We start from the raw sequence: 27,942 nt of genomic DNA, 5'->3' as shown, positions 1-27,942 counted from the left end.
GCCAGTGCGCCTGTGTCCCGTTTTCTCATAACCTCCCCTGCCTCCTCCTCCTCTTTATTTATTCATGAAGCGGTAGGGACAGGGCTAAATAAAAGCTGAGCAAGCTGGAGCGACAGCACAGGAAGAGGAACTGTCTGCACCGGCGTGTGCCTCGCTCTGCACCACCGGGACGGATCCTGCCTCTTTATCTTTGCTGGGATAGTGCCGGCTTGCAAGAGAGATAACTGTTCCCTGCTCTCTCAGGCGGCAGCTGGATGAGCTCTGGATGCAAGGAGGAAGAAAGTTAACAGTAAGTGAGTCAGTCTCACCAGGGATAAGATAGCGCCTTCTAGGATGTTTCTTTCGCTAAGTTCAGACCCAGGCCTGACATGGGGCTGCGTCTACCCTCCCCACCCACCTCTGTTCCGAGCAGATTGCTCCCCCAGCACATCTTCATCTCCTGGGACCCACTGATGGGGCAGAGGGTGAGGGGCTGGAGGCACCACGGGTGGAGGAGAGGCTGGAAGCAGAAAACAAGTGCACAAGCAGGGACTTACTATGTAATTCACAGGGGACCATTTCAAAATGTTGAGCCTTTCTCCAGCCTGCTTTGGTCTGGAGGGATTGGTGTGGAGGGTCACTAAAGCCGGGTGTTGCAGGATTACATTGCAGCTGTGCTTTTTTTGGGAAGGGCAGAGTTCTCCAAGTTCACATGTGACTGTCTCCTGTGATCCCTTACTACACCCATCATCTCCCTTCCGTCCTCTTTCTTCTGAGATTGCAAGGAAGGGACACGCCTCTGTCATTGCAGGGGAAGCCTGATTTTCTGTCCTTAAATTAACCCCTCTGAGAGCTGGAATGTACTATAGGGGTGCAACAAGGTCTTGACTGTAGGGAATCAGGATCTGATTAGCTCAAGCAAAAAACAAAAGCACCTCAAGTGCTATGGCCCCCTGCTTCCCTCCATGGGACAATGGCAGCAAGGCTGGCACCTTGTTACCAGTACCCCTTATTCTGAGGGGGCTCCATCCCAGCTTGCAAGCCAGAGTCCTGCTCTCACCACTGCCCCATTCCAGAGTGAGACCTTTGCCAGACTGCAGGTCTGTGTGATGTACTGCCAGCCTGATCCAGGGAGCAACATCTCCTCTCCACCCTGCCCACAGCCTTGCCGTGTGCAGACAGCATCATGGGGAGTGCGTGAATGCATAGTCCTAAATGCAGGGGGGACAGGTACCAGATGCTGCCCCAGTACTGAACATCCAATTAACCCGCTACTTCTGCAGGATGGGCCAGCAGTTTAGCGTCCCAATGGGTCATTGCTAAGATGTCACCTTCTAACCTGTGCTAGTGCTCCAATTTTCTTTTATTCCCCCTCAGGTGCAGCACTAAGATGAAGCCTCCATCTGGACAAGGCATAAGGTTGGCATACCTTCTCCTGAACTTGGCTTCCCTCTGCCATCCCACCCCACTCTGGAAGGACCGTGACTCCCTAATGCAGGAGGAGAAAGCCCATCAGACAGGTGGCAATTTGGTGCTGAGTACACAGGAACAGCAGCTCAGTACAAAGCTCATAAACCTCAAGAAGAAAGAGGTTGCAACAGCCATGACTACAGGACAGTTTCCTCCAAGCATGCACTTCTTTCGGGCGAAAAGCCTCATTGATCAGAGCACTGTGTTCAGCATCTTAAAGCGCATGCCGAAAGGTAGGCTTAGCCTAAGGGTTACTTGTCTTAGTCATCCTCCTCTCACCTTTTGCTTTCTATGCCAGAGCTGGGACAAAGCATAAGGAGATGTGGCAGACCTTTGGTTGCAGGCGAGCTTACAAGAGCTGTAAATCATGCTTGCTGGGTTCCAGGAAGAGCCCTGCTTCTGAGCTTGGGGATGGGGCAGGGGGAGCGAGGAAGAGGGGGATGGATTGGATGAATACATATTTCCAGCAATTGTAGCATTTGCTGTAACTTACAGTATGGATCCTTCAGCCTTTTAAGTGTGGAGAAAGGGCAGAGGAAGCGAAGACAAGACATCACAGACACTCATATTTGTTTAGCATGTTCCAGCCAGGGCCCTTCCTTTTCCACACATACCACAGACATGCTACCAACCTTGCCTTAGCCCACTTCCTAGCCAGAAGTGCTGTATCCCCCAACAAGTTTTTGTGCAGGTGGTTCTGTAGCAGGCCTGGAAGTCTACTGGAAAGTCTGGGGGCACTAGAAGAGGAAGGTGCTATCTCCAACACTGCCAGTTGTTTCACCTGTTGAATGGAAGTCAAAGCCTGTGTTGATGTGACCTGCAGAATATGCTATATGAACTACTGTATTCTCTCACTTAATCTTTCTTAATCAGGTTCTGTTCTGTGCACTTATAGGAGATCTCTGCTTACAAGGGCAGGCGTTTTTCCTCTTGTATTTAGTTTAGAGATGTTGTTTCACCCCTGTTGTGCAGCAAGCTATGTGCTAATGGGCTGCCATGCCTTGTACCAAAAGGGGCTTCTGCACTCTGCAGCACACACATAGTTTAAGGCATTTGGAACATTCTGGGTTAGATAATGGCATGAGATTGCCCGATACCTTCACCATATCACCCTGTGCCTTCTCTGACAAGCAGCTGGGACACAGCAGCATTTGAAAGCTCAGTACTCCAGGTTGTGATGGAAAGGAGAGGATATTTTTAGCCAAGTGGAAATCCAAGTCACCTAGGCTGTGTGGCAGAAGGCTTGGTGCCTTCATGTCCCCGAGCTGCTGACAGTTCAACAGAGAAGCAGGAGGTTGAGGTCATCGCAGGAGGTTGAGGTCATCGCAGGAGGGAGGCCTTGACTCCTAACTAACTAGTTTCCTCCTCTGCATTTCTGGTTCAGTAAGGAAGCATTTGAACAAGGTGTCTTCTTTAACTAAAGATATGAGACAGTTGCAGCAGACATTGCCAATATCCCTGTGACTCTGAACACCATGTCCATCCTTCCAGGTGGTCTCTCTTCAGATGCAGAGTCCCATGGCCTTGCCCACATGGCTGCCTGGAAACAGGTTGGTGGCCTGTTTTGGAAGATTTGGGAGTTAGCTTCTCCACAGAAGTGTTTTTTACTTGCAAGGCTGTGATGCTGGCACATGGATAAGAGCCATCTTCCTCACTTCAGAGCTTCTCCCTCTCAGCCTCTGGTGTGGGATGAGGATCCGTGGCTTGCAGCATCCTAATCTGTTACCATAAATGATTGGGATGTCAGACTTGCCATTACCCCTTTCATTGCTGAATTGAATAGAAAGGAATTTAGAAGTACCTCCCTCTTCAGTGCGGTATCTTTGATACCAAGGAGGAATCAAAACAAAAAAATTAACTTTTCAATCCAGGAGATGCTAAAATGGGTTCTCAGAATCTTTGCAAGAGCTGTAAGCTTTTAGGGCCAAGATCACATGCTTGTGACTGCTTGAGTAGGACCTAGTCTTAGCGGCCTCAGTCTTGATCAGAGCCCCTGGGTAATTACTGTTGTTTCAAGCACTATTGTAATTTCTGTTGCTGCTCACACAGGAAAGAGGGTGGCATTGCCAGTGAGAGGAGGGTCAGATCTAGACAGCTGTGGCATGCCCATTCTGTCACACTAGCTCTGGTGAGAGCAATAACCACAGTTGCTCAGCATCTTAACCGTCAGACTCTCTGTAGCGAGGGTTCATAGACGTTATAGTCTGTATTAGGTTAGGCCACTATAAATTATAGTCTTGAAGTTTGTCTAATGTCACATGCATACCAGCCTTTTGTTTTTTCCTCCTACTCATGTTCTCCCTTTACCCCTAAGGGCATCAAAGCTATTTTGACTATGAGGTCTCCCCTAGGCTAATAAAATACGTATCTGTAAGATTTTAGCTCTCACAGTATCTTCCCTTAACAAAGGTGAAGTTTAGTTCAAGCACCAATAACATAAGAAGTCTCTGCAAAAGGGGAGATTTTAGCAAAACAAAAGGATGGGCTGTGGAAGATGAGCATGCAGAGGATGCTTCCTATGCCAGGAAGCCTGGCAGTTGCCAACACACTGCACAATAACAGAGCATCCCAAAGGCCCTTCATGCTGGCTGGCAACAGATGTATAACGTAAGTGAGCATGCTTTTGATAAGGGATAGAAGTAGATGGTACTTCTGCATCTGAGTGCAATTCCCTAGTGTGTCATGGTCTGGGATTTTGGTGTACACCAGAGTTTCAAAGCGATGAAAGAAGAGACACAGACTAGATGCAAAAATTGAGGCTAGGATTCAAACAGCTTAGATACAGAGCCTTGCTTCAGGTCTGCCAGTCAGCTAGTACGACTTGTAAACTGCTGCCTACTGTGTGAGTTCCTCTTTAAATCAGTGGGGCCTGAGCCAGCTCACAGCAAAGTCTGTCTGAAAGACCTTTAATAACTCGGAGCATTTTCCATCCCAGTGGAGAAGCAGAGCTCCCTATTGATTTCCCCCCTCCCTCTGCTCCCAGGGAGCTGTCACGCTCTGCCTGCCCTGCATTTGATGTGGAGGGGGCTGGGGGCAGCATGGGGGAGGCAGAGCAGCCGCTCCATCTCTCAGCTCCGAGAGGTCACTCACAGCCATCTAGAAACATTTCCAGATGCCCCTGGATGAGCAAACTCAAACTATTATCACATTAAAACGCCGTTCCTTCTTTTCAGCTGCCTTATCTCACTAGGATATACTTTTCTTCCCACCAGGTGCTGTCTTACACCTGCATGACTATGCCATCCTGAGTGTGGACTGGCTGGTGTACAATGCTACCTACCTCCCCCACTGCTACATCTGCTTCACCCACACGGGCACTGTTCGGTTTCGCTTTTCCAAGCCTCACCCTCCTCACCCAGTGTCAGCCCAGTGCTCCCAGTGGGTTTTGCTGGAGACTTACCGGAAACAGCTGCGCAACGTGACTGAGTTCGATAGTAGGTGAGTGAAGAGGAGTTGCAAGCCTGCTGGTACTTTGTGATAGCGTTGTGTAGCTGACAGGATCATTCTGATCCAACTTTCCCATTTGCTTGCTGCGCTGGAATTGGGGAAGTCTGTTTAGGGCTGCATACATAGAACAAGCAAATAGCAATATAAGAACTTGAAGGTTGCAGCATTAAGTACACCAGAGTTAGAGACCATCAAAATTGAAGCTTTCTATGCACCCTCACTCTAGTCCTTCGCATAGACATGTTGAAGACAGTGGTTTAAGTAGATTTATGCTGTCTGCCCCCACCTCTCCTCAGCACCCAGGCTGGATGTGCTCCTAGCGTGGGACAGGGCTGCATGGTGAAAGACCTGGCCTCATCCATTGAGGTACCCAGGAACAAGATGAGGAAGTCAGGTAGCTGAGGAACAAGCTCTCCCCAACAGCAGAAAAGTCATTTGTAAAGTCATTGTCTTGATTCAGAGCAAGAAGTTGGGCAAACTACTTATGTGAGTTACTGCACTAGCAAAAAACCCAAAGCAACCCAAAGGAAAACCCAACCCAGCCTCCCCCTCCAAACGCCATCCTTGTTTTCTGAGGGCTCTCTTTGAAACCCCACTAGTGCCTACCACACTGAAGCATGGGGCAGTCATTCCTAACAGGACCCTCAGGCATCAGGAACTGCAACTTGCCTTCCTACCCTCAGACAGGGGTTAGGTCTCAGCCCGGGCACTGGCTGAGCCAATAAACCCTACACACAGGTCCTCTTCCTGGTAGTGCTCCCCCCTCAACACCCTCCTGCTGACAAATCTTCTCCCCTTACAGGCAATGCCTCCTATAGCTGTCCAGGAGCTCACACCTCAGATGGCTCCGCAAGGCATCACTCACTCCCTTGCAGGAGCTCCCCTCCCCGCAGGCAGCTCCTACCTCAACTGCTGGCAGCCTTTTATCAGGACCAGGTGTTAGTTGGCGGCTCACAGCCACCTACCATTTAATCACTCACAGGTGGGTGGGAATAGCCTGGTGCCCCCCCCGCAGCTGGTGGTGGCAGGAAGAGGGACCCCTATCTCCCCATCCAGGGGCCCTTGATCCTGGGACAACGCCCTGCCGAAAAGGCCAGGAGGAAGCGTGTAGTTCTGCATGGTGTGTGGGGGGCTGGAGAGAGCGTGCTAAATAATGCATGAAGTCAGACACTGAGTGATGAGGACAAAGGAAAATATTGAGTAGCCATCCATTCAGAGGGCACTGCTGTCCGTGGCGCACCGGGGGGCTGGGGTGCCATGGAAAAAAATATTGTGGGGTGTCATGTAATTAAAGACAGTATCGCCATGCCAACACATGAGGAGAAGGCTGGATTAAGGTGACGTTGGTGACCCTAATTATGGCATTTCCTAAGTGAAACTTCATGTTTGTTACTGTAGTGGTCTTCAGTGAGGGTGTGTGCTCTTAAATTGAGACCTATTAACATTTAGGGAGCTGGTATCCCATCCACATGGAAGCTGTCTGGGCTCTGTGCCCTACAGATCTGGGAAGAAGGTCAGGTTGGGAAACTGAAGAGCTGCCAGACCTTTGGCATCATATTGCCTTCCCTCCCCAACAACAGCAAGGGGCAGGCCAGAGGGAGCTGACTCTCCGGGACACCCACTGCCCATCTTCTGCAGAGGTCTGAGCACTTCCAGAAGGGAAGAAGAAGGTAGTGTCAGACCCAGGGCTCTCAACCTTTTATACCATGAGGCTCAACTGCCCTGACATGTGATGGAAGAAATAAGATCCAGTGAGAAGTCACTTATCTATGTCTTCCAAAGAGAAAACTGGCTCCCCATTAGCCCCCGTCCATTTCTTCTGGGAGTGATGATGAGGGAAAGACCATGGCACCAGCTCTCTTCAACGCCACCAGGAGACCCATAAATAATGTGCAAGAGATTGGATTTTGAAACAGCTTCACTTCCTTAAAGCCTAGGCAATTGCACTGGGTATTTCAGAACCGTCTCAGGAGCAACCCTTTGTTGTATTTGTTTTTGGTTGTATTTCTGCAGCATGGTGTCCCTTTCTGGCTGAGGCTAGAGGCCACGGCATCCTATACACCTAGGAGGGTGGAGCTGTGCATTGTTTGATTCCCTATGGTCCTGTTTGGGAACACGACTTATTTTCAGAGGCAGCGTTAACACATTCCTCTTCTTTTGTATTAGTTGTCCTACAACATCTAGTAGCCCCAAGTCAGAGCAGAACTTCAGAGTGGCAGGCACTGCACAGGGACACAAGAGAGACCCTGCTACAAGGGTCTTCCCAAGGGTGGAGGGGAAACTGAGGCAGAGACCAATGAAGTGATTTTCCTTAGCAAATGCGTGCCAGAGCCAAGTACAAACTTGGATATCTCACATCCTGGGTGCTCAGACTTACTCATCTGAGTATGCTGCCCTTCATTTCTTGCCCTTCTGTGCTCATCGTCACAAAATCGCAGAGGAGTCGTTGCACGTAATGTGCAAACACATGAACAACAGCCACATTGAGGCGCTTCCCCTCCTATTTTAATCTAATCCCTGGGTACTAGTCTAGGGGTTAGGAATGTTTTTTGGCCGCCTGGAAATAGGTCTCTAGCCAGGAATAGGCCCCAATCTGTTCTGCTTCTCAGTTTCTGGAAACTCTCCCAGTCTCTTGAACATGTGCATCCCAGGCTACCTCTTTCCTGCACTCCTCTTTGCCCTTGAGCACTGACAAGCTGAGAGAAAGCAGATGTCAGAGGAAGGAACGGATGGATAGTTGGGTGGTTTCAAGGAAGTGTCAAGGGAATATGGCAGCAGGGAAGGGCTCTCATGCAAGACAGGGTGGATCAGCAAATGTGAAGGGAACAATGGAAATGTTTCCGAGAGGCTGCACCTCTTTCACCTCACTGCATTCCTGACCAGGAAGGGGTGAGGGAGAGAGGTATCTGCATTACATTTTTTCTGTTTGCATTTTTAGGTACATATGCATACATATACATATGTGTGTGTGTTTTGGAAGGAAGTCTTTTTGTTTGTTTCCCTCAAAAGAAGATGTAATCATTGCTATTCAAAACACATCTTATGGGCCAAGACCCTGGAGTACTCTGTTACTGGTAAGCTTCCAGAAGGATGCTATTATGAGTGTCCAGAGACCGCAGGCCAGGAGAGAGAGAAAGGAAGGGAATTTTGCTTTGAAACTTAAAAGAAAAAATAATCCTCACTTATTTACTTCACAATCAATTACAATATAGGAGAATGCTCTTTTTTTCTCAAGATGCAACATAATGGCCACTGTCTCTAAAGGAAGATCATGCCCCTCGATACTTAGGGAAACAGCGTTGACATTCCAGATATTTGTAAAATACCACCACACACTTCCCCCGCCAGCAGCCCGAGGATTAAGGCCGTGCCCGGCAGCGCAGCTCCGGTGGCCCAGCGGAGCTCTCTATCACCAGGATGAAGTCATCTGTGAGGGAGCTGACACCATGGCTGAGGCTGCGGGGACAACTCCCCTGGGCGCTAACGGCTGCCCAGCCTGCCATCACCTTCCCTTCCGTGTCCCCTGACTGCCTTATCTCACAGAAAAATAGGGCACCGTGTGCATTACAAGGAAAAAAAAGAATAAAAATCCACTACAGAAACAAAGCACTCTGCTCCCTCTACAAGTCTCCCCTTGGGGAGGAGAAGAGGGGACGAGAGAGAGAGAAAGCAAATGAACCACATGTGACAGATGTTAGTCACACTATTTAATGCACCACTGGAAGACATTCAGATACTACGGTGAGGAGAGTGGTATAATTACCCATTGAGAACAGAAAAAGAAGCAGGAAAAAGAATCCCTTTAAAAACAAGGCAACAAAACCGTTTGCTTCTGCATTATATGGCGCAAGAAAGCAAAACAGTTAGGGGAAAAAACACAGGAAAAGAGAAAGCAAAACCACAGTTGAAAATAAATAATCCTTAGCTGGTTGTTTTAGCTGTGCCCCTTCGGGCATATGCATTGCAATAGCATTGTTCAGTGCATATATGACATGACATGGAAGGCTATTTGTAGTCTGCACCTGATCACTGGTGAGGGCCCATTCCAGAAAAGAAGCAAAAAATGTATTTATAAAGCTTTGCTTCATCTGCATGAGCTACTGATGACAAAAGCCCCTGAACCCTTAGGAGATTATCCAGTTATCAAGGTGGCTCACTATTATGCAATAAATCTTCAACAGTTATAGGGATCAATAATTAGTCTCAAAGGGAAGGGGATTATAAAAAAAAGCATGATTTGATTTATGTGCGTTTAGGAGCAGGGCGGTACGGGGATTTACTGCTGTTTCTAGCCCAAGAGCACAGGGCAAGTAAACAACCACAAGTTTGTACAGCTATATTTAAAGGCAGGGAGGGGAGCCCTGTGCGCGCTCATTGCCGGGGGAGCCGAGTTCCCACAGGACAAGGGGAGAAAGCGGTGGAAGCCCGACTAACCGCCTGTCCTTATCTGAAACGAAGCTGCGCAGGGTGGCGAGAACGGGCTTGCACGGCCTTTTGATCCACGGGGAGGTTTTTCCCTCACTGCTTGTAGGGCTGGTGGGAACAGCCCCACTCAGCTCTCGGCTTCGGGCAGGTGCTCTCCGCTGGCGTGCGGGGCTGGCAGGGAGCTGCCCTTCGGCCAGGAGGGGAGCGGAGAAGTCTCTTTTCCCCAGTTCTTCCCACACGAAACCTCCTCTCCTCCCTGCCGAACTGCAGCACGCCCTTTCTGCCGGCGGCTGGCCTCCACCGCAGCTCCGGCAGCTGAATCAGTGCCTTCAAGATGCCCCTGGCTCCTGCATTCCTGGTTTCTAGGGTGATGCTGCGGTGTCTCCCGCTGCTGTGTGCTCCCCACTGCCCGCCCAAAATGCCGCCTGCCCCTGTCATGGTCCAGCTCGGTCCCCTTTGGTCGCAGGGATTACTGAACAGTAGCTGGGGTTGCCCAGTGTCCTGTGATAATGGCACCAAAGGCCCTATTGTAATGCGCGGGAGGACAGAGCTGAAGTTGCTGTGGAAACCTTAACTCTGAATTTTCCTGACTGTTGAGCTTCTAAAATCTCATCTTTAATGTGGTACGAGCATCTCTTTATGTGAAGTTTTTCTTCTAAAATTGTTCCTGGCAAAGCAATTAATAGAGTGAAGAAGAAATGAAACTGCAGCTGCTGGAAGAGGGTACTTAAGAGAGTGAAACAGCAGGCAAACACTGGGGGAACGGGCTCCATTTTATGGGCAGGATGGAGGGACTCAAAAGGGATGTCCCTGCCTGGGATGTCTTAGTTTATGAGTTTGGACCAGATCACATTTTACATCTGTAGGAGTTAGGTTTTTAATTCCATCCACAGAAGCCTTCTGGAAAAAGATAGTAAGAGCCCAAATCAAACCCACACCTCCCATATAACAGAGCAGAGCACTGCACGAGGATGGGGGCCAAGACATCAAACACAAAACATTATTAAAGATCAGTAGCTGTCGTCAAGGGGAAACAATATATTCGTATGAAAGATGAAGCATGGTCGAAGGTATTTCTATCTGAACCTGCTTAGCCCCTGACACTAGATAAGCATCAGACCTGGCAGGACTGGTAAGCCCCGCTGCCTGCAAGCAACCGGCTCTGTAGCTTGCTGCGATGGCTTCAGTTTGTCCACCCAGGAATGAAGTTAATCACCTCCATATTGCCATTTAAACTTTGCCCACCAGCCTGAGAAATTTATTACAAACTCTTCTTCAGGTGGCCACCAGCGGAGGGAGGAGAGCTGTTGTCAGAGGCAAGGCTTCGGGCGGGATGAGGGCTATCAGCTTGTCAGAGGACACCCTTGTGGCACAGATGCTCGCCCTGTCCTAAATGCAAGCTGTCACCCACAACGAGACAATCTTGCAATTACTGGCTCCCTTAAACTCTGCTTGGTAAAACTACCTGCCACCTCCCTGGATTTCTGAAAGAGGCTTATACACCAGCTGAGTCTATGGAGGAAATAAATACGTTTCTGTCCTGCTAAGGAAAAGCCAGGACCTGCAATTCTTATCAGTTGTTTCCCAGCAGACAAATCTGAAGAAGTTATCAGCAAGGCAGGCAGGCTATCAGGTTTGTTCCACTGGGGGGGATTTCTGATTCACAATCATTTTCCCCCTGTTTATATTAGATGACATATTTTGACAAGATGAAGGTACCAGGGCAAGTTACAGGCTTAGTAAGCAGGTTGATGGTGGCCCAGTACATGGCATCTCCTGGAGACTCAGTCCGCCTTTAGGTGGTGAACAGAGGGCCAGGTGTCATAACTTTTTACATGCATTGAAGATGTTTGGGAGAATATATTGTCTGCAAGAGTAATGTACTAGCCTGTTCTCAGATTAAGGATACCCCTGGGTAGCAGAGTGTAATTCTTATGATATAAAAACATCATACTTGCTTTTGTAACTCTATTACGCCTCAAGATTTTGCCCTCAAAAAATGAAGGGGCAGGTTTTGAACACCTGGTCTTACCCTGCTTGTAGCTCAACATGTAGCGTATGACTTTCTACCTGTCAGCTATTACCTGTACCAGCCATTAGAGGAGTAAATATAGGTGGCAGAAAAATGACCTGAATGCTTCCTAGTTGCACCAGTCGTTGTCACACCTGTTGTACTGCAGTGCCAACAGGCTCCGAGTTAGAACTTGGGCCCCTATTGTGGCAGGAATGGCTTTGCACCTTTTCTTGGTCTTGCCCAAAGAACACATGCCTCCTTCAGCACAGCCTCTGCCCTGCTGCACCCCAGAGCATGCAGGTGGGAGAGCGTCACGTCTGCAAAGCTTGGTTTCTGACAATGAAACTCACATCTATCTTGGAGGAAACCTATTTCCTCCTGTACTGAACACCCAGCTGCCAGCCAGCAGCTTTTTGCATGCTGAAAGCCAGTTGTCTTGTTTGTTGTTCTCATTTTTCCTCTTCTCTTTACCCTTTTCTATAGCTTGCTGAGAAACTTGACCTTGGTGACGGATGCCCCTGAGCTGGCCTACCCTTCCCAGACTTTCATTTGGAAAAGATTTGAGGAAGTCTTTCTCATTGCCTCTGGACTTATCTGCTATGCACCTGTGTTCAAGGCCTATTTCTACCAGGGACTGCTGGAGCTCTATGAAGATAACATACAGTATGTCGAGATAAGAGCTATCCTGCCTCCGGTACGTATTTTTTGGCTTCTCTAGTATTCTTTTAAATCCTTATTTCTCCACAACTTTTCTCAAGCCCTATCTTGAATTTAGTTTTTGGATGTTTGCATACCTGCCCTTCTAAGGATGCTGGAAAACCTTGATCATATTCAAAGATCTTTGTTGGAGATTTGCATAGGCAAGGGCTTGAAAGTGAGAGACGCTTTGTTCTTAGGGGCTAAGGAAGATACCTATTGTGGCAACAGCACAAAACTGCGTTGTACAGTCTGACTGGGAGCTGTGTCGAAATCTTGCTGGTTGGAAAGTTGTATCTCAGCTTTGTCTGCACCAGAACCACCTGTTCTGTGGCAGCTCTTCTGGAACAATTTGCCATTTTGAATAGAGACTTATTCTGGAATAGTTATGTTATTTTAAATCCACAGCTTATTTCAGAATGATTTCTCTGAACAGGCTAGTAAAACGATTGGCGAAGCACAGTCTTTCACAGTTTGCAGACAACCTAAAATCTTGGCTATGTATGTGAAGTATGAAGTGCTTCTTTCATTGCCACTAACACTAAAATCTGTTGGCCTTTCTCCCTGCGTGTCACCCGGAGCTGGTCAGATTGTCCTACAATCCCACGCTGCCCCAAAACCTTCCCAAGCACCATCAGACCCCACCACTGTTCTTCGGCTATAACGGTTCCCACTTTCCCAGCGGCAATTTCGACACTGCAGGCGCACGTTTCCCATACAGTTCTCTAGACCAGCTCCAAGCGGGACAGCATGGGGATGAGAGCTCTGTCAGAGAGGCAGGTGCCTTACCAAAACAAATGAACTGGGGCTGCTGCTCTTCACTACACCACCTACCTCCATGTTCTTAACAGTCCATTGCAATGGGAATGAAGCTGCTGTGCAAGGCCCATCTGGCAGCACCTGAAGGACGTGGTGGGTTGTGTGTGAGAACACAGGTAGCAGCTTGCTGCTGGCACCATGCTGTCAGCATGGCTGCTCCATCCGCTGGACGCCTGACTCCCAACGTGCCTGCCAAAACCTTCCTTAAATCATTGCCCTTGCATGCAAAGGCTGGTAGGCTCCAGCCAGCTGCAGATGAATCTCTGCGCCCCAGCAACCACCACTGCTGCTGGGCAGGCTTCCGCAGCCACCCCGTCAGCAGACACACAGTGCAGTGACGAATTTGGAGGCTGATCTGGCTCTGTACATGCCTCCCCCCCAACAGCTGGGGAGCGGGCTGCTAACCCTGCCCTGTTGCGGGTCGGGCTGGCCCCATAGCAAAATAGGGCTCAGTGTCAGGGCTGCAGGCTGGCACTCTACCGTGCTTGAGATAAGAAGGGTGTATTGAAAAGAAAAAAAAAAGGAGGGTGAGAAGACCACAAAGCTTATATGTATCTTACTTTGCTGGGGGTTGGTCATGAGACAGTTGCTGAACTCAGTCACCATCTGTCTTTCCAGGGGTACCTGGAAAGAGAAAATAACAGCAATGTCAAAATTCCTGTGCTATGAGACAGTGCAAGTGCTGGCATCCCCCCAGGTCTCATAGGTTGCTGGGCCAAGAGAATCTGCAATGATATGAGTGTGTGGGCCTGACTGGAAAATACCCTGCATTTACCAGCAGCCCTTAGACATGGTTGTAATGTCTTTTGAAGAGAGGCTTGGCAGGGAAGATTTGCTTCCCATCCAGCCCCTAATGCTGGCTCCAGGCGTGGGAGCCTCCAGAGCCCCTGGGCTTGCTCGCACCCAGCAGCTCCGTGTGCTGCAGGGTAAAGGCAGGGAGGCCCTGGGCTGCTGGCCCCGACGGGCAGCGCAGGCAGGGAAGTGCCAGCTAGGCTGGAGCGGGGATGAGAGGGAAGGGAAACGCTTCGTCGTGAAAGTCAAGGTGAGCAGGGTGTGACGGGAATAGCGAGATGCTTGTGTGGCTAGAGATCCACTATAAGGCTTGGACAACAGTGCTGACTGCAAAAGCTCGCCTTGCAGCAAAACCCGCCAGAAGTGGCCCCTGAAATAAAGTAAATGAAAGTCAGGATTTAGTGCAAAACAGCAAACATTGAGGAAAAGCCCCCCAAGCCCAGCTGTGTTTGCAAATTCAGCTGTGTAAAGTCTCACATTCCCATGGGCTGCAGCAGGGGAAAATTCCCTCTGAGTGTCTGCGGCCGCCCCGCAGCTGCTGGTGCCTGCAAGGGGGGACACCACCGCATGATGGGGTGCAGGGGCTTAGCGAGGGGCAGCACCAGAGGGGAAGCAAGAAGGTGGAGTACATCAGTTGAAGGCTGGAGGAGAAGGGTGAAAGAGAAAAGAAAGGCAAAAAGGATAAGAAGAGAACAGATGGAGTGATTTCAGCCACTGTGAGCGACTCCAGGCAGGGCCTTTGTGGGTTAGTATCAATCAGGGCATGCAGGGTCTACACCCCTGCTGAAATCAGGGCAAAAGCCCTGTGTATAGCCCTGGTAGTGAGGAACTCGCAAAGTAAGTTGATGAGACAGAGCATGCCAAAAGGATTATTTTTCCCAGTTTGCATCCAGAGAACTGGGAAAGCGTGGCAAGACTGAACAACTGACTCAAGGTCATGGAGCAAACCTCTGGCAGAGGGCAGCAGAAGCCCAGCCCAGCTGGTAGCTTATGGACCTCAGCCCTCATGTGCCTTGGGGCTGCCTTGGCTGACAGACTGCCACTGTGAGGCACAGAGCGTGTGTGAGCTGCCAGGCGGCTGGACAAAACGCTCCAGCATTTGGTAGAGACACGAGTAAGAGGTCATGGTCTCCTCTGGGTACTCAAGGGCACTTACTTGCCATGTCTGAACATGGAGAAACTTGTTTCTTGTATCACACAGGAGGGAAGAAAACCACTCCTTGGTTCTTGCCAGCTGGTAAAGGCTTCAAGAAGAAAATGTTCTGCACAGATTTAACTGCTTTTTTCTGCCCTGTTGCCAGGACCGCAGCACATTGCTTCTCCCAAGGTTTTCTTCAGTTCATTTCTCCCACCCTCCAGTAAAACACCTCTTCCAACTTTTGCTTGCCATGTGCTTTTTGTCCTGCAGGTGTATGAACTGGATGGCACCCGGCACAATAAATCATGGTCTGTGGCAACCTATCAGGAAGTTACCAGGCAGTTTGTGAAGGAGCACCCTGACTTTCTTGGAGCCAAGATTATATTTGCAGCACACAGGTAGAGGCTGAGCAGGGCTAAAAGCACCCGTGCGTGGCTGTCTATGCTATGGTGGAGGTGGCAGTGGGGACAGAGGGGTCCAGGCGGCGCCAGGAGAAGCAATGCTGAGGGCTGGGCTGAAGTGCCACAGACAGCACGCGTCGTCAGACCCAGGCTATTGACTCCCAAAGCATTCCCTGGCACGTATAAAAGGCTGAGGATGAGAAATCATCTATATAAGTCTGCATATGTGCGAACTGACCAGGGTTAGCTCATGGCGTGTGCCGGAGAGACAAGTGTCTGTGAGCCCCGGGTGCGGGAATGAGCAAGGGGAGGGCTGCTTGCATGCGTGCGTGTCTGAGCCGTGCGTGCTCTCTTCGAGCCTGGACACGCTCCTCCTCTCTGCGGAAGCTGAAGCAGTGAGAGCAGTGTCTGAGTATGGACACTTGGTATCACAAAGGTCCTTGTAGGACCCTGCAAATGCTGTTCTCCCAGCAGCCTTTGTATGGCATGTTCGTGCTGCTGTTTGCAGGCGGGCACAAGGCTGTTCTCCAAGTCAGCCAGATGCCATGAAGTCATGTGAGGTGATCCTGAGCAAATATAACAGACCTCTCAGCAGCACTTACTCACTCTGGCTCAGCACGATGCTGTTTCCAGTTGGCTTGCCTCCGGCCAGCTTGGGTATGGACAGAGTCTGTCTGCAAAATCCACTGTGATGTTTAAGTCTGATAGGGCTGGAAGAAATCTAAATGTAAAACTCTCTTGAAATGCAGCTACGGTCCCACCTCCCAGCAAAACAGTCAAGAGGAAAAAAAAAAAATTAATCATTTTCTCTCCATGCTGTTGTGTTCCCTGCTTGGTAGATGGAAAGCCAGTGAGTCTTAGACAAGCGTGCCTCAACTCAAGTGACAGCAGGGTCTAGCCAGGCATTTCCTGGTCATTCAGGGGTTTCCTTTCATATCAGTTTTCTACTGCTGCTACTCTGGAGACCTGAGGCTGGTTGTCAGATTCAGGAGCAACTTGAATTTTGGAAATACCCCTGGGGGCCCTGTTTCACAACTCAAACCCAAAGAAGGCAGGCCCGTGGGAGTGAGCCTCTGCACTGCTTTCTCTCTCTTGCTCTTTAGGATGCTGAATGTTTCCCAGATTAAAGAAGCCATCGTCACTGCCATGGCACTCAGAGCCCGCTTCCCAGACACCCTGGCAGGCTTCGACCTGGTAACTGTATTTCTTCCGTGGCTTCATGTTAACCCTTAGAGGTGCTATATAAATACATGTATGATATGGCATATGTTTTATACCAGAGCCAAATCCTCCGCTGCTGTACTGAAATCAGTGTACAGGAATCACAAATCCTCCAGCTAAGGATTTTGTTGAGGGTAATTGACAAAATCCCCAGAAAGAATCAGCTCCCTACCCCACAGCACTGTAATTTCAGTACAGTTGGCACCTCCATGACATATAGGTGTAAGTCCCACCATCTTCCAGAGCATGTCCAAAAACACCTTTCCTCTTTCCCCCAGGTTGGTGATGAGGATGAAGGTCATTCTTTATGGGACCTGAAGGACGCCCTGACCACCCCATATTCCCTCGGGGTGAACTTGCCATACTTCTTCCATGCTGGGGAGACTGGTAAGCATGAGGACTCAAGGCCTGTTCCTGCTTGCAGAGGAAAGAGGTGAAGTCTTGCAAAGTGCAGAAGCAGCAAGCCTGGCTGTATCAAGATGATGTGTGTGTATACACATTTATATAATCGGTTTTCCCTATGCTTCTCCCCATATCAGCTTGTTGCTGTAGCATTCCTACATGGCACCTCCCCTACTTGCTCCCTGCTTTTGACTGTAGGTGCCATGTTGCTCAGCATCTTTGCCCTGTGTGTAACATGGAGTCATGCTGCAAGAGTTATTGCTGGTAGCCATCCCCTCCTCTGAGCAGCGCTCAGCTCCCATTCACAGCAGCAGCAGAATTCCTCAACCATTATTTTACATTTTAAGGTGAAGGAATGTCTGAGCCAGCCTCAAGTCTTAACTGAATACACTCATCAAAGTAACTGATCATTACCCTTCATTCCTGGTGCAATGTATTATTATTGGCAATATATTTTTCCATCTGTATGGGTGGGATTTAACCTAATGATGCATGACAGTTCTGTCTAACTTGTGTGTTATGCTTATTGCATGTTGACATCTACAGAGAAGACGTCTACATCTGAACTAGTTACCCTAGGCTCCCTTTGTAGCCACGGACAGTAACAAGCACTTCTAAGGCGCAATACATCTCATCCTAATGTACAGGCTATTTCCCAGAAATTATTACTTCTCTCCATTGACTACGAATGGAGACCAGCATGATTAGCTTAGCTGTAAGAACAATACTGTAGACATCTAAAGCCAGGTGAGATGAGTGGCTATTTCTATGCTGGGCAATGTCCTGAGCAGATCTGGATCCCTGTTTCACTGAAAATACAAAGTGGGAACTCAGAGCATGAGCAGCCTGCTCACCTTGCAACTGAGAAGATATATTTCCTCACAGCACTGCAGTGATTCTTACCTGTCTCTGCTCAGACTGGCAGGGCACCTCTGTAGACAATAACGTGCTGGATGCATTGCTACTGAATACCAGCCGGATTGGCCATGGACTTGCCCTCATTAAACACCCAGTAGCCAAAAGCTTGTCTCTGAAGAGGGATATTCCTGTAGAAGTCTGTCCCATCTCCAATCAGGTATGTTGGTAAAAGCTTAGATCTTGGGGTTGGGACACTGGAATGGGATTTACCATAGCAGCTGGAGCAGCAGGGAACTGGGGGTCAGCTAGATGCTTTGTTGCACCCAGGCTGCCTCAGTTTCCTTTGCACCACATTACACTGCAGTCTGCTATGTAGACACACGCTGCGTATGTATAAGGCTTGTAACACCAGTCAGCTCAAAATAAATTAAATTCCTATCCAGAGGAACCTGGGAAGGCAGTCCTCCCTAGAGGAGATGAGGCCCAGAGCCAGGGAGGTGCCTAAAAAGATATAACGGAAAATATTTCAAAGCCAGGAGGGCCAGATGCTGAGAAGCTGGAATAGTAACTGGGAGTCCTTTTGATTTTGTAGAATTCATAACCAGGGGGAACGCTTTTGCAACACATTAGTGTGGTGTGCATTGTCCCCTGGGCACAGCAGGAAGGATGCTCTGGGGTAGAGATGTACCGGTGTGAGCCTTGAGGGAGAGAACCCTGATACCAGCTCCAGATGCCCCGGGCTAAGTGTCATGGCACATATGTAACCAAAAGACTGCTCCTGAAACACTCACAGTCAAATTGTTATAAATAAGCAGAAGTTATTCACCCCACTAGCCTTGACTTTAGGTGATCAGTTTACGAAACCAACCTCCCTCTATAGTCAGTGGAGACAAGTATGTTTCTCCTACAGCAGTTCAGAGCAGAACACCTAACATACTCTGAAGAGCCCTCTGGAGGCTCTTCCTCGCTGATGACTACCTGCTGACACAGGCAGCTATAGCAGGTTTGCAGTGTGATGGGTGCCGTAACGCAAACCTGGCTACAGCAATAATCTGATGTGGTGTCGTCTCCCATCCTTCCCCACCGAGGTCCTGCTGTTGGTAGCTGACTTGCGGAGCCACCCCGCAGCTGACCTCATGGCTGAAGGGCACCCCATTGTGATCAGCCCTGATGATCCCCCCATCTTTGGGGCGAAGGGTGTCTCCTATGACTTCTATGAGGTGTTCATGGCCATCGGAGGAATGAATGCCGACCTGAGGACCTTGAAACAACTCGCACTCAACTCCATAAAGTAAGTTCCCCACCTCTCTCATCTAGCCATAGTAATGCTAAGGGGACTATCAGCTTGCTGGAAACCTGCTTTATTTGAGTTCTAGCCCCAGAGCCTCCTCTGCCACATGAACTGGGCTTCTGTTAATCCAAAGTCTCCTCTGTGTGTCTCCTGCAAGGGCAGGACACAGGGACCCCAGAGGCTCCTCTACCCATGCCCTTGAGTGCCTTTCTGTAACTCCGTGTCTCAGTTTATGCCTCCTTTTCCATCCTTCGCAATGTTGCCTCCAGTGCCTGGTTCTGGATATGGGAGAAATGTTATGTCTTTGTATCACTTGTCTATTTCTGCCCAAATTTGACTTGCTGTGGTGTTTGCCATGGCCCACGGGGGAAACAATCTACCAGCATGTAGTTCGGGTGTGTTTAACCACTTTGTTTATCTGGACAGCTCTGAATGTCCCAAAATATTTCAGATATGGTACCCAGGGTCTTTCTGCACATTCCTAGAGTCTTGTCTGTTTGCCAAATCCTGTGCCAATCCTCATGCCAACCCCTAGTCCCTGCATGGCCAGGGAGACAACAAATACTCTTATTTCCTACTGATTTGGACCAAGCCCAGGGGACATCTCAAAGCAACAGCAGCTCTGTCTCTTCTGTACTAGTCACTTGGTGCTGCCCAGCAAGTCCCCCATCTTATGCAGACTGAGCCATTTGTCCTCATGGAGCAGGACTCAGTAGCTGTTGATATGGCCATGATGCTTCTAGTCCCAGAGTGAGCCCAGCTGGCAGGAGCTCAAGGCTCTTTACACTGTGTTACTCTGGGCAGTGTGGGCACGTCCTGCAAGGGTTAATCTGTTGCTGCTTCCTGCCTTTTCATTTTGGTCACTGATCTTGAAATAGTTGCCCCCTTGTCTGCTGTCTGATACTGACTTTTCTCCTCCTCACAGATACAGTGCCATGCTACCAGATGAGAAAGCCAAGGCCAAAGAGGTCTGGCAGAAAAAATGGGACCAATTTGTGGCTGACCTCTCTGATAGCTTTTTGAAGGAGCTTTAGAGGGAAGGAGACTCATCTCAGAAGGCATTTGGCAAGCCAGAGCAAGCCACGCTTGTTGCTAAAAGGGAGACTGCTTCTTCCATGTGACCTGAGCAGATGAACGAACCTCAAAGTCTCACTCGGCAATGGGTGATTCTGGTAAGCTTAATGCTAAGAATGAGCTGTCCTATCCTGTGAAAGTCATGGACTGGAGGTAAAATGGAGCAGTAAGCCTTTACAGCAACAATAAAAGAACACCCCGCTCAAAATAGTCAAAACAATTAAAAATTGCCGATGACCAAATCCTGACATCCTTAGTCAGGAAAAACATACTTTCTAATTAGAGTTAGTGGGAGATTGCCAACATGAGGAACTCTGAATTTCGCCTTATCATTACAAAACGCAGACCTTGTCCGGAAACAGTAAGACAAACATCCAACCATTTGGGCCACTGACCTTCAGGAGAGCAAGGACTGAAAATGACTCTTGTTATGTTTAACGCTGGGCCTGCTGCCAAAATAGCACTGCTAGGTCTAAGAACCAGTCATAGGTCTGATGGCTGCTATTTCAGGACCTACCATGGCTGGAAACAAGCTGATGGAACTTGCTCCCAGAACATTTAAGCCTGGTTGCACAGTGATCATAAAGCCAAAAAGAGGTGCCTCGGTTGCTAACAGGTTTTTTTTACTGCAAAATCTCTTCCTATCCTCTGGTCACAAGGAAGCTAAAACACTTTTCAGCTGAGAAAACCCCTGGTTTCCCAGATCAAGCTTAATTAAAACTCACCTTGCACTGGGCCGTGTTAACACAGGCCTCTGCATTCATAGGAGACACCTTTTGATTTCAGAGGGTTCCACTACCAGCCTTTGTCGCCTAGCTCAGAGCGCAAATGTGCCCTTATTCAGCCTGTCAGACAGATTCTCACCTTGGTGGAGAACTACTCTCACACAGGATATCCATAGTGTTCATTTGGACCTTTGTAGTTTCTAGTTCTCTGGCAAAAAGATACTGCAGCAATTACACAATAAATAGTGTCTGGACAAGCAGATTCCCTTTCTTAACATCATCAAAAATATCAGAAGAACTAGTTGCAGGGAGATTAAAAAAAAAAAAAAGAAATTTTAATCAGGATGCTAAATAAATTCAGCAAAACCCTTTGGCACACATACCCCAAGCACGCAGCCAGGATCGACCAGTGTCTCTCCCTGACTTCGGTACAATTATGCAGGTTTGCATCAGCCAAGGGAGAATTTACAAAAGTTCCTGCTGAAAGATGTCTCCCTCCTCAGAGCCTCAGACTTGCGAGGGCTGTCACTTCCTGATCTGACCGGCTTGGGCAAATTGGCTTTCTTTATGTTTTCTGCTAATTGTCCTAAGCTGCCTGGCCATAGTGTTTATTTCCACTGACCTTGGTTAAAACACCTTAGCAGGAAGCAAATATACTTACTACAGAAGTGGATCAAGCTGCACAGCCCATGCATCCCGTGTTAAACTGCCCACATTTCACAGGCTGCAAGTTCATCTCTAGTTATCCCAGGAAAAAAAAACCCACCATGCTACAAATTCCACAACAAAAACCAAATAAAACCACAACAAATCAAAGGTGTCTACACTGCAGAAACCAGCAACACAAACCGCAAAAAGCGAGATCCGAGTCACACACCTCGCTAACCGAGGGGGTTAAATGCCTCACACCCTAGCCCTTTTCAGCCACAGCTGCCTCCACTCCAGCTCTCTGCCCACACCCCCCACACCTTCCTCTGAAGCACCAGCAGCTGCTCTTTACAGGCTGGCCTTTCCTGGGCCTTGATATAGGTTTGGTCCTGGCACGAGCTTTATATTGCAGGAGGAGCCAGAGTAGAGCCACCTTTCCTTCTCCTCCATGGGTGTTGCATACAGAGCTCAGTCTAAAGTCCCCAAGGTAGGCTTTGGTCATGGTCAGATTATAAATGCTGACTTGAGAAATGCCTTATTTTTAATGCTGCTGAGGAAAACTGCTGCAAACAGGTGGAATGGCTGCTAACCAGTGACCCAAAGCCATGTCCCTCTGAGCCACCGATCTTTCAGCTTTGCTATATGTGCATGGCTGAAGATCTTTTATTTGCCATGAGCTGATTCTCTCTTAAATGAACCTCTTTGCTGCCAAGGTGAAGCTAATCATTACCGAGCCAGTGTGGGAGGAGCTGAGTTCCTCAACACAGGTTGACCTATGTCCCTTCCTTTTCTGCCACAGTGGAAATGTTTCAGCTCTTCCTGCACATGGTCTCTTGAGGGCTTGAACCACCGATGGCCTTTTGGTTACCTGTAGTCCTCCCTCCTCATTACCTGCCTTAGCAGCAGGGCTAGATCTTCTGTTTGCCAAACACTTGCTGGGACCAGTTTACTTGTTGTGTCCAGTTTGTTCTTGCCTTCCTAGGAAAAGCCTATTGTGCACTTGGCCATTTACATACTTTGCATCAGTAACTGTGACGTGATGTGGCCCAGTGTCTGGAGCCACCAGTGAGTGATGCTGTTTGGGATTACAGCACAGCGATCACTGGGGGTTTAAAGTTGTACAGGTCTGAGGTGATCTTCAGATGAAGCCCTCAGAAAGGTGAAACTTGACTCTACAGGGTTATGTTTGCACTTGTGACTAGCCTACTGATTCCAATTCTGCTGAAGGTATCCATCTTAGGGTTGGTCAGATAGCAGAAACTTTTCCATCCTTGATCACGTGTCTGAATGTGAACCTGAACCGCATGGAGAAGCCTGACTCCAGTGGTGTAGCCTTCCTTGGATCCCTCCTTGAACGGGGCATTGCCACGTGCAGTGACTGGGGCTTCCCAAGAGTCCTCTGGCAGTAGATGGGCTTCAATCATTTTTAGGGCCTGAGCAAGTCTGACAGGAGGAAGGCCAGCCTGCTTTACTGCTGGGGATCAACTCTTCCTCAGAGCGGGCCTTAGTTTGGGGAAAGGTGCAAATTGAGAAACCCAGACTGCACCCTCACCTCTCTAACTCCGGGTGTGCAAAAAAGGAGGGATGTAGGCTGGTCCGCAACAGTTAAGAAAGATCAGTCTATTCAGATAGCCCCAAAGCTTTGGGTAAATTTGGCTGCGGGGCTCCATTGAGACTCAGCTGTTAGCATTTGCAGTAACATTTCAAGGATTTTGCTGCCAGTCCATTCCCTTACCCTCAGTACCTTGGCTCCCTGCTCACATTTGTTGGCAAATGCATCGCATACATTGCTTTCTTGCCTGTCTCTTTCAGAACGTAGTATATATTTAAATTTTTAAATCTGTTCTAATTGTGGGGTTTATTTTTCCCTTTTTTTTCTGTTAAAAAGAACTGGGGATACCTGTATTTGATGTGAGGTTTTAATCCGGAATGTGCAGTGGAGGGGGATGTTTCATGTCACTCAGCCTGGAGCACAGTTATCAGGGAGTCTGAAATGTCTTCACAGCATGCTGCAAAGGGCAATTTGATCCATGGGGCTAACACGCTGTGGAGTCAAGCCCGAGCTACCTGGCAGAGACACGACACAGGTCCTCCAGCCCCCCCTTCCCCAAACCACACGGTAGCTGCATCCAGCTCAGGGCTGTGTTTTCATACAGAGACCACCCAACAGGCATGATTTGCTTGTGCTACCTCTCCTCCTGTTACAGTTTTGTACCATCTCTGTGCCAGTTACAGAATGGGAAAGTAAAAGGAACAACTGAAGGTCATTTTACCTGCCTTTAGCATGATTTTAACAGAGGGAAACAAGGAGAAGAGTAAATGCTACGTGACCAGCCCATTCTTTTCAAACTTGGCGAGCGCTTTGTGGAGCACCAGCTTGAGGTTCTTTGCCCGAAGTACTGGTGGTGGGCATGGGAAGAACGGGCCAGCTAGAGAACTTGAAAACCTGAGATGAAGGAGGTATTTGGACAAGCAGAACCAGAGGCAGCCACAAGGGTGGTGGGAGCCTGAGCAGGGCAGACCTAAAGGGGCAGAAAAAGCCCCCCTTCAGTCTCCATCCGCACTGAGGAGCAAGGAAGGGGAGTAGAAAATCCATGGAAGTTTCTGTGATGGTTACTGCAAGCAGCCATAGGCATACGTCAAGCCTTATGTCTTATCTCCCCCATCCTGTCTCTCCCTGTGGCCTCTTCAGGTTCAGTTTGCAATTTGTTTAAATGGGAGGTGGATGGAGCTTTGTTTGCAGCACACCATGTCACAGGTCTAGCGGTGTTTTGTTGCAGAGCAGCTTAGATGGCCTTTGGGGCACTTTAGCAAATGAAATGTTTGCCTCCTGGTCACTCACCGGCAGGAAATGGCTGATCCAGCACTAGTGGTTGCTGTCAAAAATCATGCTAATAAAAACAGAGGAGTAAAGTAGCTGGTTGAAAATAGAGATAGGCCCAAGCGAGCAGCAGGATCTATACGTCATGTGAGCCTCCATCACTGCAGTGGGACTACACAGATGCCAGATGCTAAGCAAAGCCCTCTGGCCATAAAACACAGGGCTACAGAGGTGTTTTCCACCAGCTCTCGATGCTCAGCCTGCTTCAGGTTTTTCTCCTGTAAGTCTCTGAATTAGTCTCTTCACAGGTAGCAGAAGGACATTTCTTTGGCCAGAAACTTGTAGCTCTAATTGGTTCAGTACTTAATGCCTTTCTTTCCAAGCTTGCAGCAGTTGCAATCATGGCAGGTCTATCAAGTGTTTTCTGTCCACTGAGGGACAGGCAGGTGAAGGGTCTGGCTCTCAATTCTTCTGGCTTGTCATTTTTATCAGGCTGTGTCCTCCCCCTTGGTCATTACAGGATAAGAAAGGCATTTTACTGTATTTTCTCAACCTTTAGCTTGTCCATCATTCCATGAGCAGGCTGCAGCAAAGAAAAGAGATAAAACTGAGGGGGGAAGGGCTGGTTCAGGCGGTTAGAGCCTCTGTGGTAAGAAAAGAGACCCAAGGTACAGCTGCTTTTAAGGGGGATGTTAGAAGGTCAGAAAGGGGGGGTGATGACAGGGCTATGAGTCCAGGGAAAACAGAGCTGCAAAGTTTACACAGGAACCCATGGGAGAAGGCTGTGGGCAACTGCCTGTTTTGCTTGTCTTTAAAGGCAGCTATGAAAGGGGGTGGGGGGAAACATGTAAGTACAGCATAGAGAGGGGAAGAAGAGGGAGTCTCCTGTGGACTGGTGTGAGAAGGGCAGACAGACCATCTCTGGGGGTATTAGGGGACATGGCTGTGGCCAGATGTGCCTGCAGAAGAAATCGTAAGGCCCATACGTGTCTAACAAGAAGCTCCTAGTAGAGTCACAACGAAAATCTCAACTCTTGGAGGGAAAATGACACAACTGGGTGTTTAGCGCAGGGATAACAGACTAAAGCCTGCCTGCTGGTGCTGGGAGGATGGGGGTTCAGCAGCCAACGCAGGCACCGCAGGGCGCGGTGCTTGGCAGCCATGCCGCTGTCGGTTCCTGCTGCGCGTGCCAGGCTCAGCCTGTGCCCGACCGCTGGCAAACTCCCTCCATGTCAGTTTAAAAATAAGCGCTTCATCCTGTTGGACAGTCTTCCTTGTAAAAATAAATACGGCAGCTCTGCCAGCCTCCTGGGAACGCTCGCTGGGGCGCAGGCACGCTTTGGGGGCACCTCTCCAACGGCGGGTCCCCTGGCTGGAAACACGGCCCTCTCCACCAACCCTCCTGTGTCGGGGCACAGCGGGGACAAAATCCCCCGCCGACCCCAGGCCCGCCCTCCAACGTCCCTCCCTGGGCTGTGGCAGCCCAAACCGCACCAATGCTTCATGCTGCGGCTGATCCGCGGGAGGAAAACGCTGCCCAGCACGCAAACGGCGCTAGCCAGCACCGCACCTTGCCCGCGGGGAAGGTTAGAAACCACCGCCCCATCGCCCCGCACCGCCAAAGTTCACCCTGGAGCGGAACAACACCCCCTCCCTCCAGCAAGGCGCTGCCGGCTCCCCCCCGCACCCCTTCCCCGCCAGCAGCCCTGCGCCCCGCGGAGCAGCGGCGAGCCTTATAGCGGGGCGGGGGGGGGGGGGGGCCGCTGTTGGCGGCTGCGCCCTCCGCCCCTCCCGCGCGCCGGCGCCATGGAGCAGAGGGGACCCCTGCTGGCCCGCGCGGGACGCGCCGCCGCGCGCAGCTCCCGCGCGCCTCCGAGCGGCGCGAACAAAATGAGGCGAAAAATGCCCCATCAGGTCCTCCGCGCCGGGGCGGGGAGAGGAGGGGGGTAGCGGCGGGTTCGCCTCCGCCGTGCTCGTCCTCAGCGCCGGCCATCAAAGCGTAAGAGCTTTGGCTGTAACGGGGTGGGGGGGACCAAACAAAAAACACTCCCCCAAACCCCAAACTCAAGGATATTTAGATGGCTAAACATGTTAAAAATTAAATTCTACAATAGGGAACTGGCTAGCTGTCTCTCACAGCTATTTCTCACGTCTCAGGAATGGGAAAAGTATCCTTACAGTTAAAAAGAAGGGACTGACGGACCTCAGCAATCCCGTTCGGTCAGCCCGGTTTCAGCAACCAGGGGCTGGTAACCAAAACAACCCATGTAATTTGCAAGGGGTTGTATCGTTAAAAGGCCATAAATCCACGTTAGCCAATACTTAAGCATAAATCACAGTAGATAAATCAATTTTTTTCTCTGCCAGGAGCAACTGCCTTAGTGGGTAGCTGAGAAACGCTTGAGACAACGTTGTTGTTTGTCATTAACTTTAGAAAGTCTTTGCCTCTCTCTCTGTATTTTTCATCCGCAGCCAAGGGAAACACAGTCTTCGCATTGGAGGTCCCTGGTTTGTAAGTGGGTGTGTGAGTAGTTGAGAAGGCATAGTTCAAAGTACCTGTAACTGGCTCCCTTGTGCCTATGGAAGAAGGTTTGAACCTTGGTTCTTTCTGCAGGGCCTGCCGGACCTAAGTACTTTCAGTAATGTCTCCAAGACCAGCATAAATTTTGCCAGAGCAGGAGAGGCTGCAAACACTTCTGAGAAATGAAAGTGATCCTGGCAAGTTGAGGAAATTACGTAAAATAAATGGTAGGTAATTCAGTTAAGGCAAAGGCATTTACGGAGGAATAACCATGTGCACAAATGTGTAACCCTGCGTTGCCAGTGCTTTAATAGCTCTGCAGAGAGGGCTCTGGGTGTTAAAGCGGGTCAAAAACAAATTAACACTGGTGTTCATGGCAATGGAAGCATAAAAACCAACAATTACACAGTCTGTGTAATTGATGCCTAAAGTCATACGTGTTAAACCTGTCGTATCATGGGAGTCAGGAGATCTTAAGCCTAGCCAGAAAGCAAACATTGTTTCATCTCCACGGATGTGAAGTGAACGTTTTGCTTTCCTTAGGTCTGGAAGGGCCTCAGCTTAATTCAGCATCAAGATTTCCGTCTCAGGCCGCAAGAAAGAGGGAGCCATTGGGACACAGTCCGTCAGAGAGCAAGAAAAATGACCAGAGTTCTAGAAGACTTTATGATCTGTAGGAAGAAGACCAGAAGACGGGTTTGTGTAGAGAAGACTGAGCAAAGGCAGGGCAGCAGTTCGCAGAGGTAAAAAGTTGCAGTAAAGATACTCTGCACCTGCACTGTGAGCAGGTAAGTTATAACCACCTTAGATCGAAACCAGGCTATATCCTGGAAGATGCCTTTGTAACCATACAGACCGTACAGCACTGGAGCAGCTTCACGCACGACACCGAGGGTCTCCTGTTTTTTGATTTTGGGAATGGGTTACATAAACCCGGTGTAATTGCTTCGGAGGGGTCTAAGCCTCTCGCTCCCTCCTGCCCAAATCTCCCCATGTTAGTGAGTTTGCACGCCTCTCCCATCGCAGGGCTGTTCGTACCCGTCGCCCCGGCGCAATCCCTCTTCCTCTGCCGTGTCAAGCCCTGCCAGCCTCGGTGCTGTCCCCGACGCCTTGTCGTGGTTTAAGCCCAGCTGGCAACTAAGCACCACACAGCCGCTCACTCACTCCCCCCAGGTGGGGTGGGGGAGAGAACCAGAAGAG

At 49.4% G+C, this 27,942-nt stretch overlaps 1 protein-coding gene across 1 annotated transcript; it reads left to right on the top strand.

Annotated features, from left to right (window-relative positions):
* Positions 1–145: 145 nt before the first annotated feature.
* ADA2 (adenosine deaminase 2) lies at positions 146–27,774 on the top strand. The gene is made up of 12 exons (XM_059815954.1): positions 146–289; positions 1,357–1,682; positions 4,662–4,887; positions 11,819–12,029; positions 15,051–15,178; positions 16,285–16,375; positions 16,681–16,789; positions 17,722–17,879; positions 18,751–18,953; positions 19,879–20,125; positions 26,836–26,969; positions 27,286–27,774. The coding sequence occupies exons 2-10, from the start codon at positions 1,370–1,372 to the stop codon at positions 19,985–19,987; spliced, it is 1,548 nt and encodes a 515-aa protein (XP_059671937.1). The 5' UTR covers positions 146–289; positions 1,357–1,369; the 3' UTR covers positions 19,988–20,125; positions 26,836–26,969; positions 27,286–27,774.
* The last annotated feature ends 168 nt before the right edge of the window (positions 27,775–27,942 follow it).

The sequence above is a fragment of the Gavia stellata genome, chromosome 4 (assembly GCF_030936135.1).
Source record: "Gavia stellata isolate bGavSte3 chromosome 4, bGavSte3.hap2, whole genome shotgun sequence".
In the NCBI taxonomy this organism is placed as follows: domain Eukaryota; kingdom Metazoa; phylum Chordata; class Aves; order Gaviiformes; family Gaviidae; genus Gavia; species Gavia stellata.
Note: the sequence above shows the minus strand (reverse complement) of the source record. Positions and strands in the feature narration are given on the sequence as shown.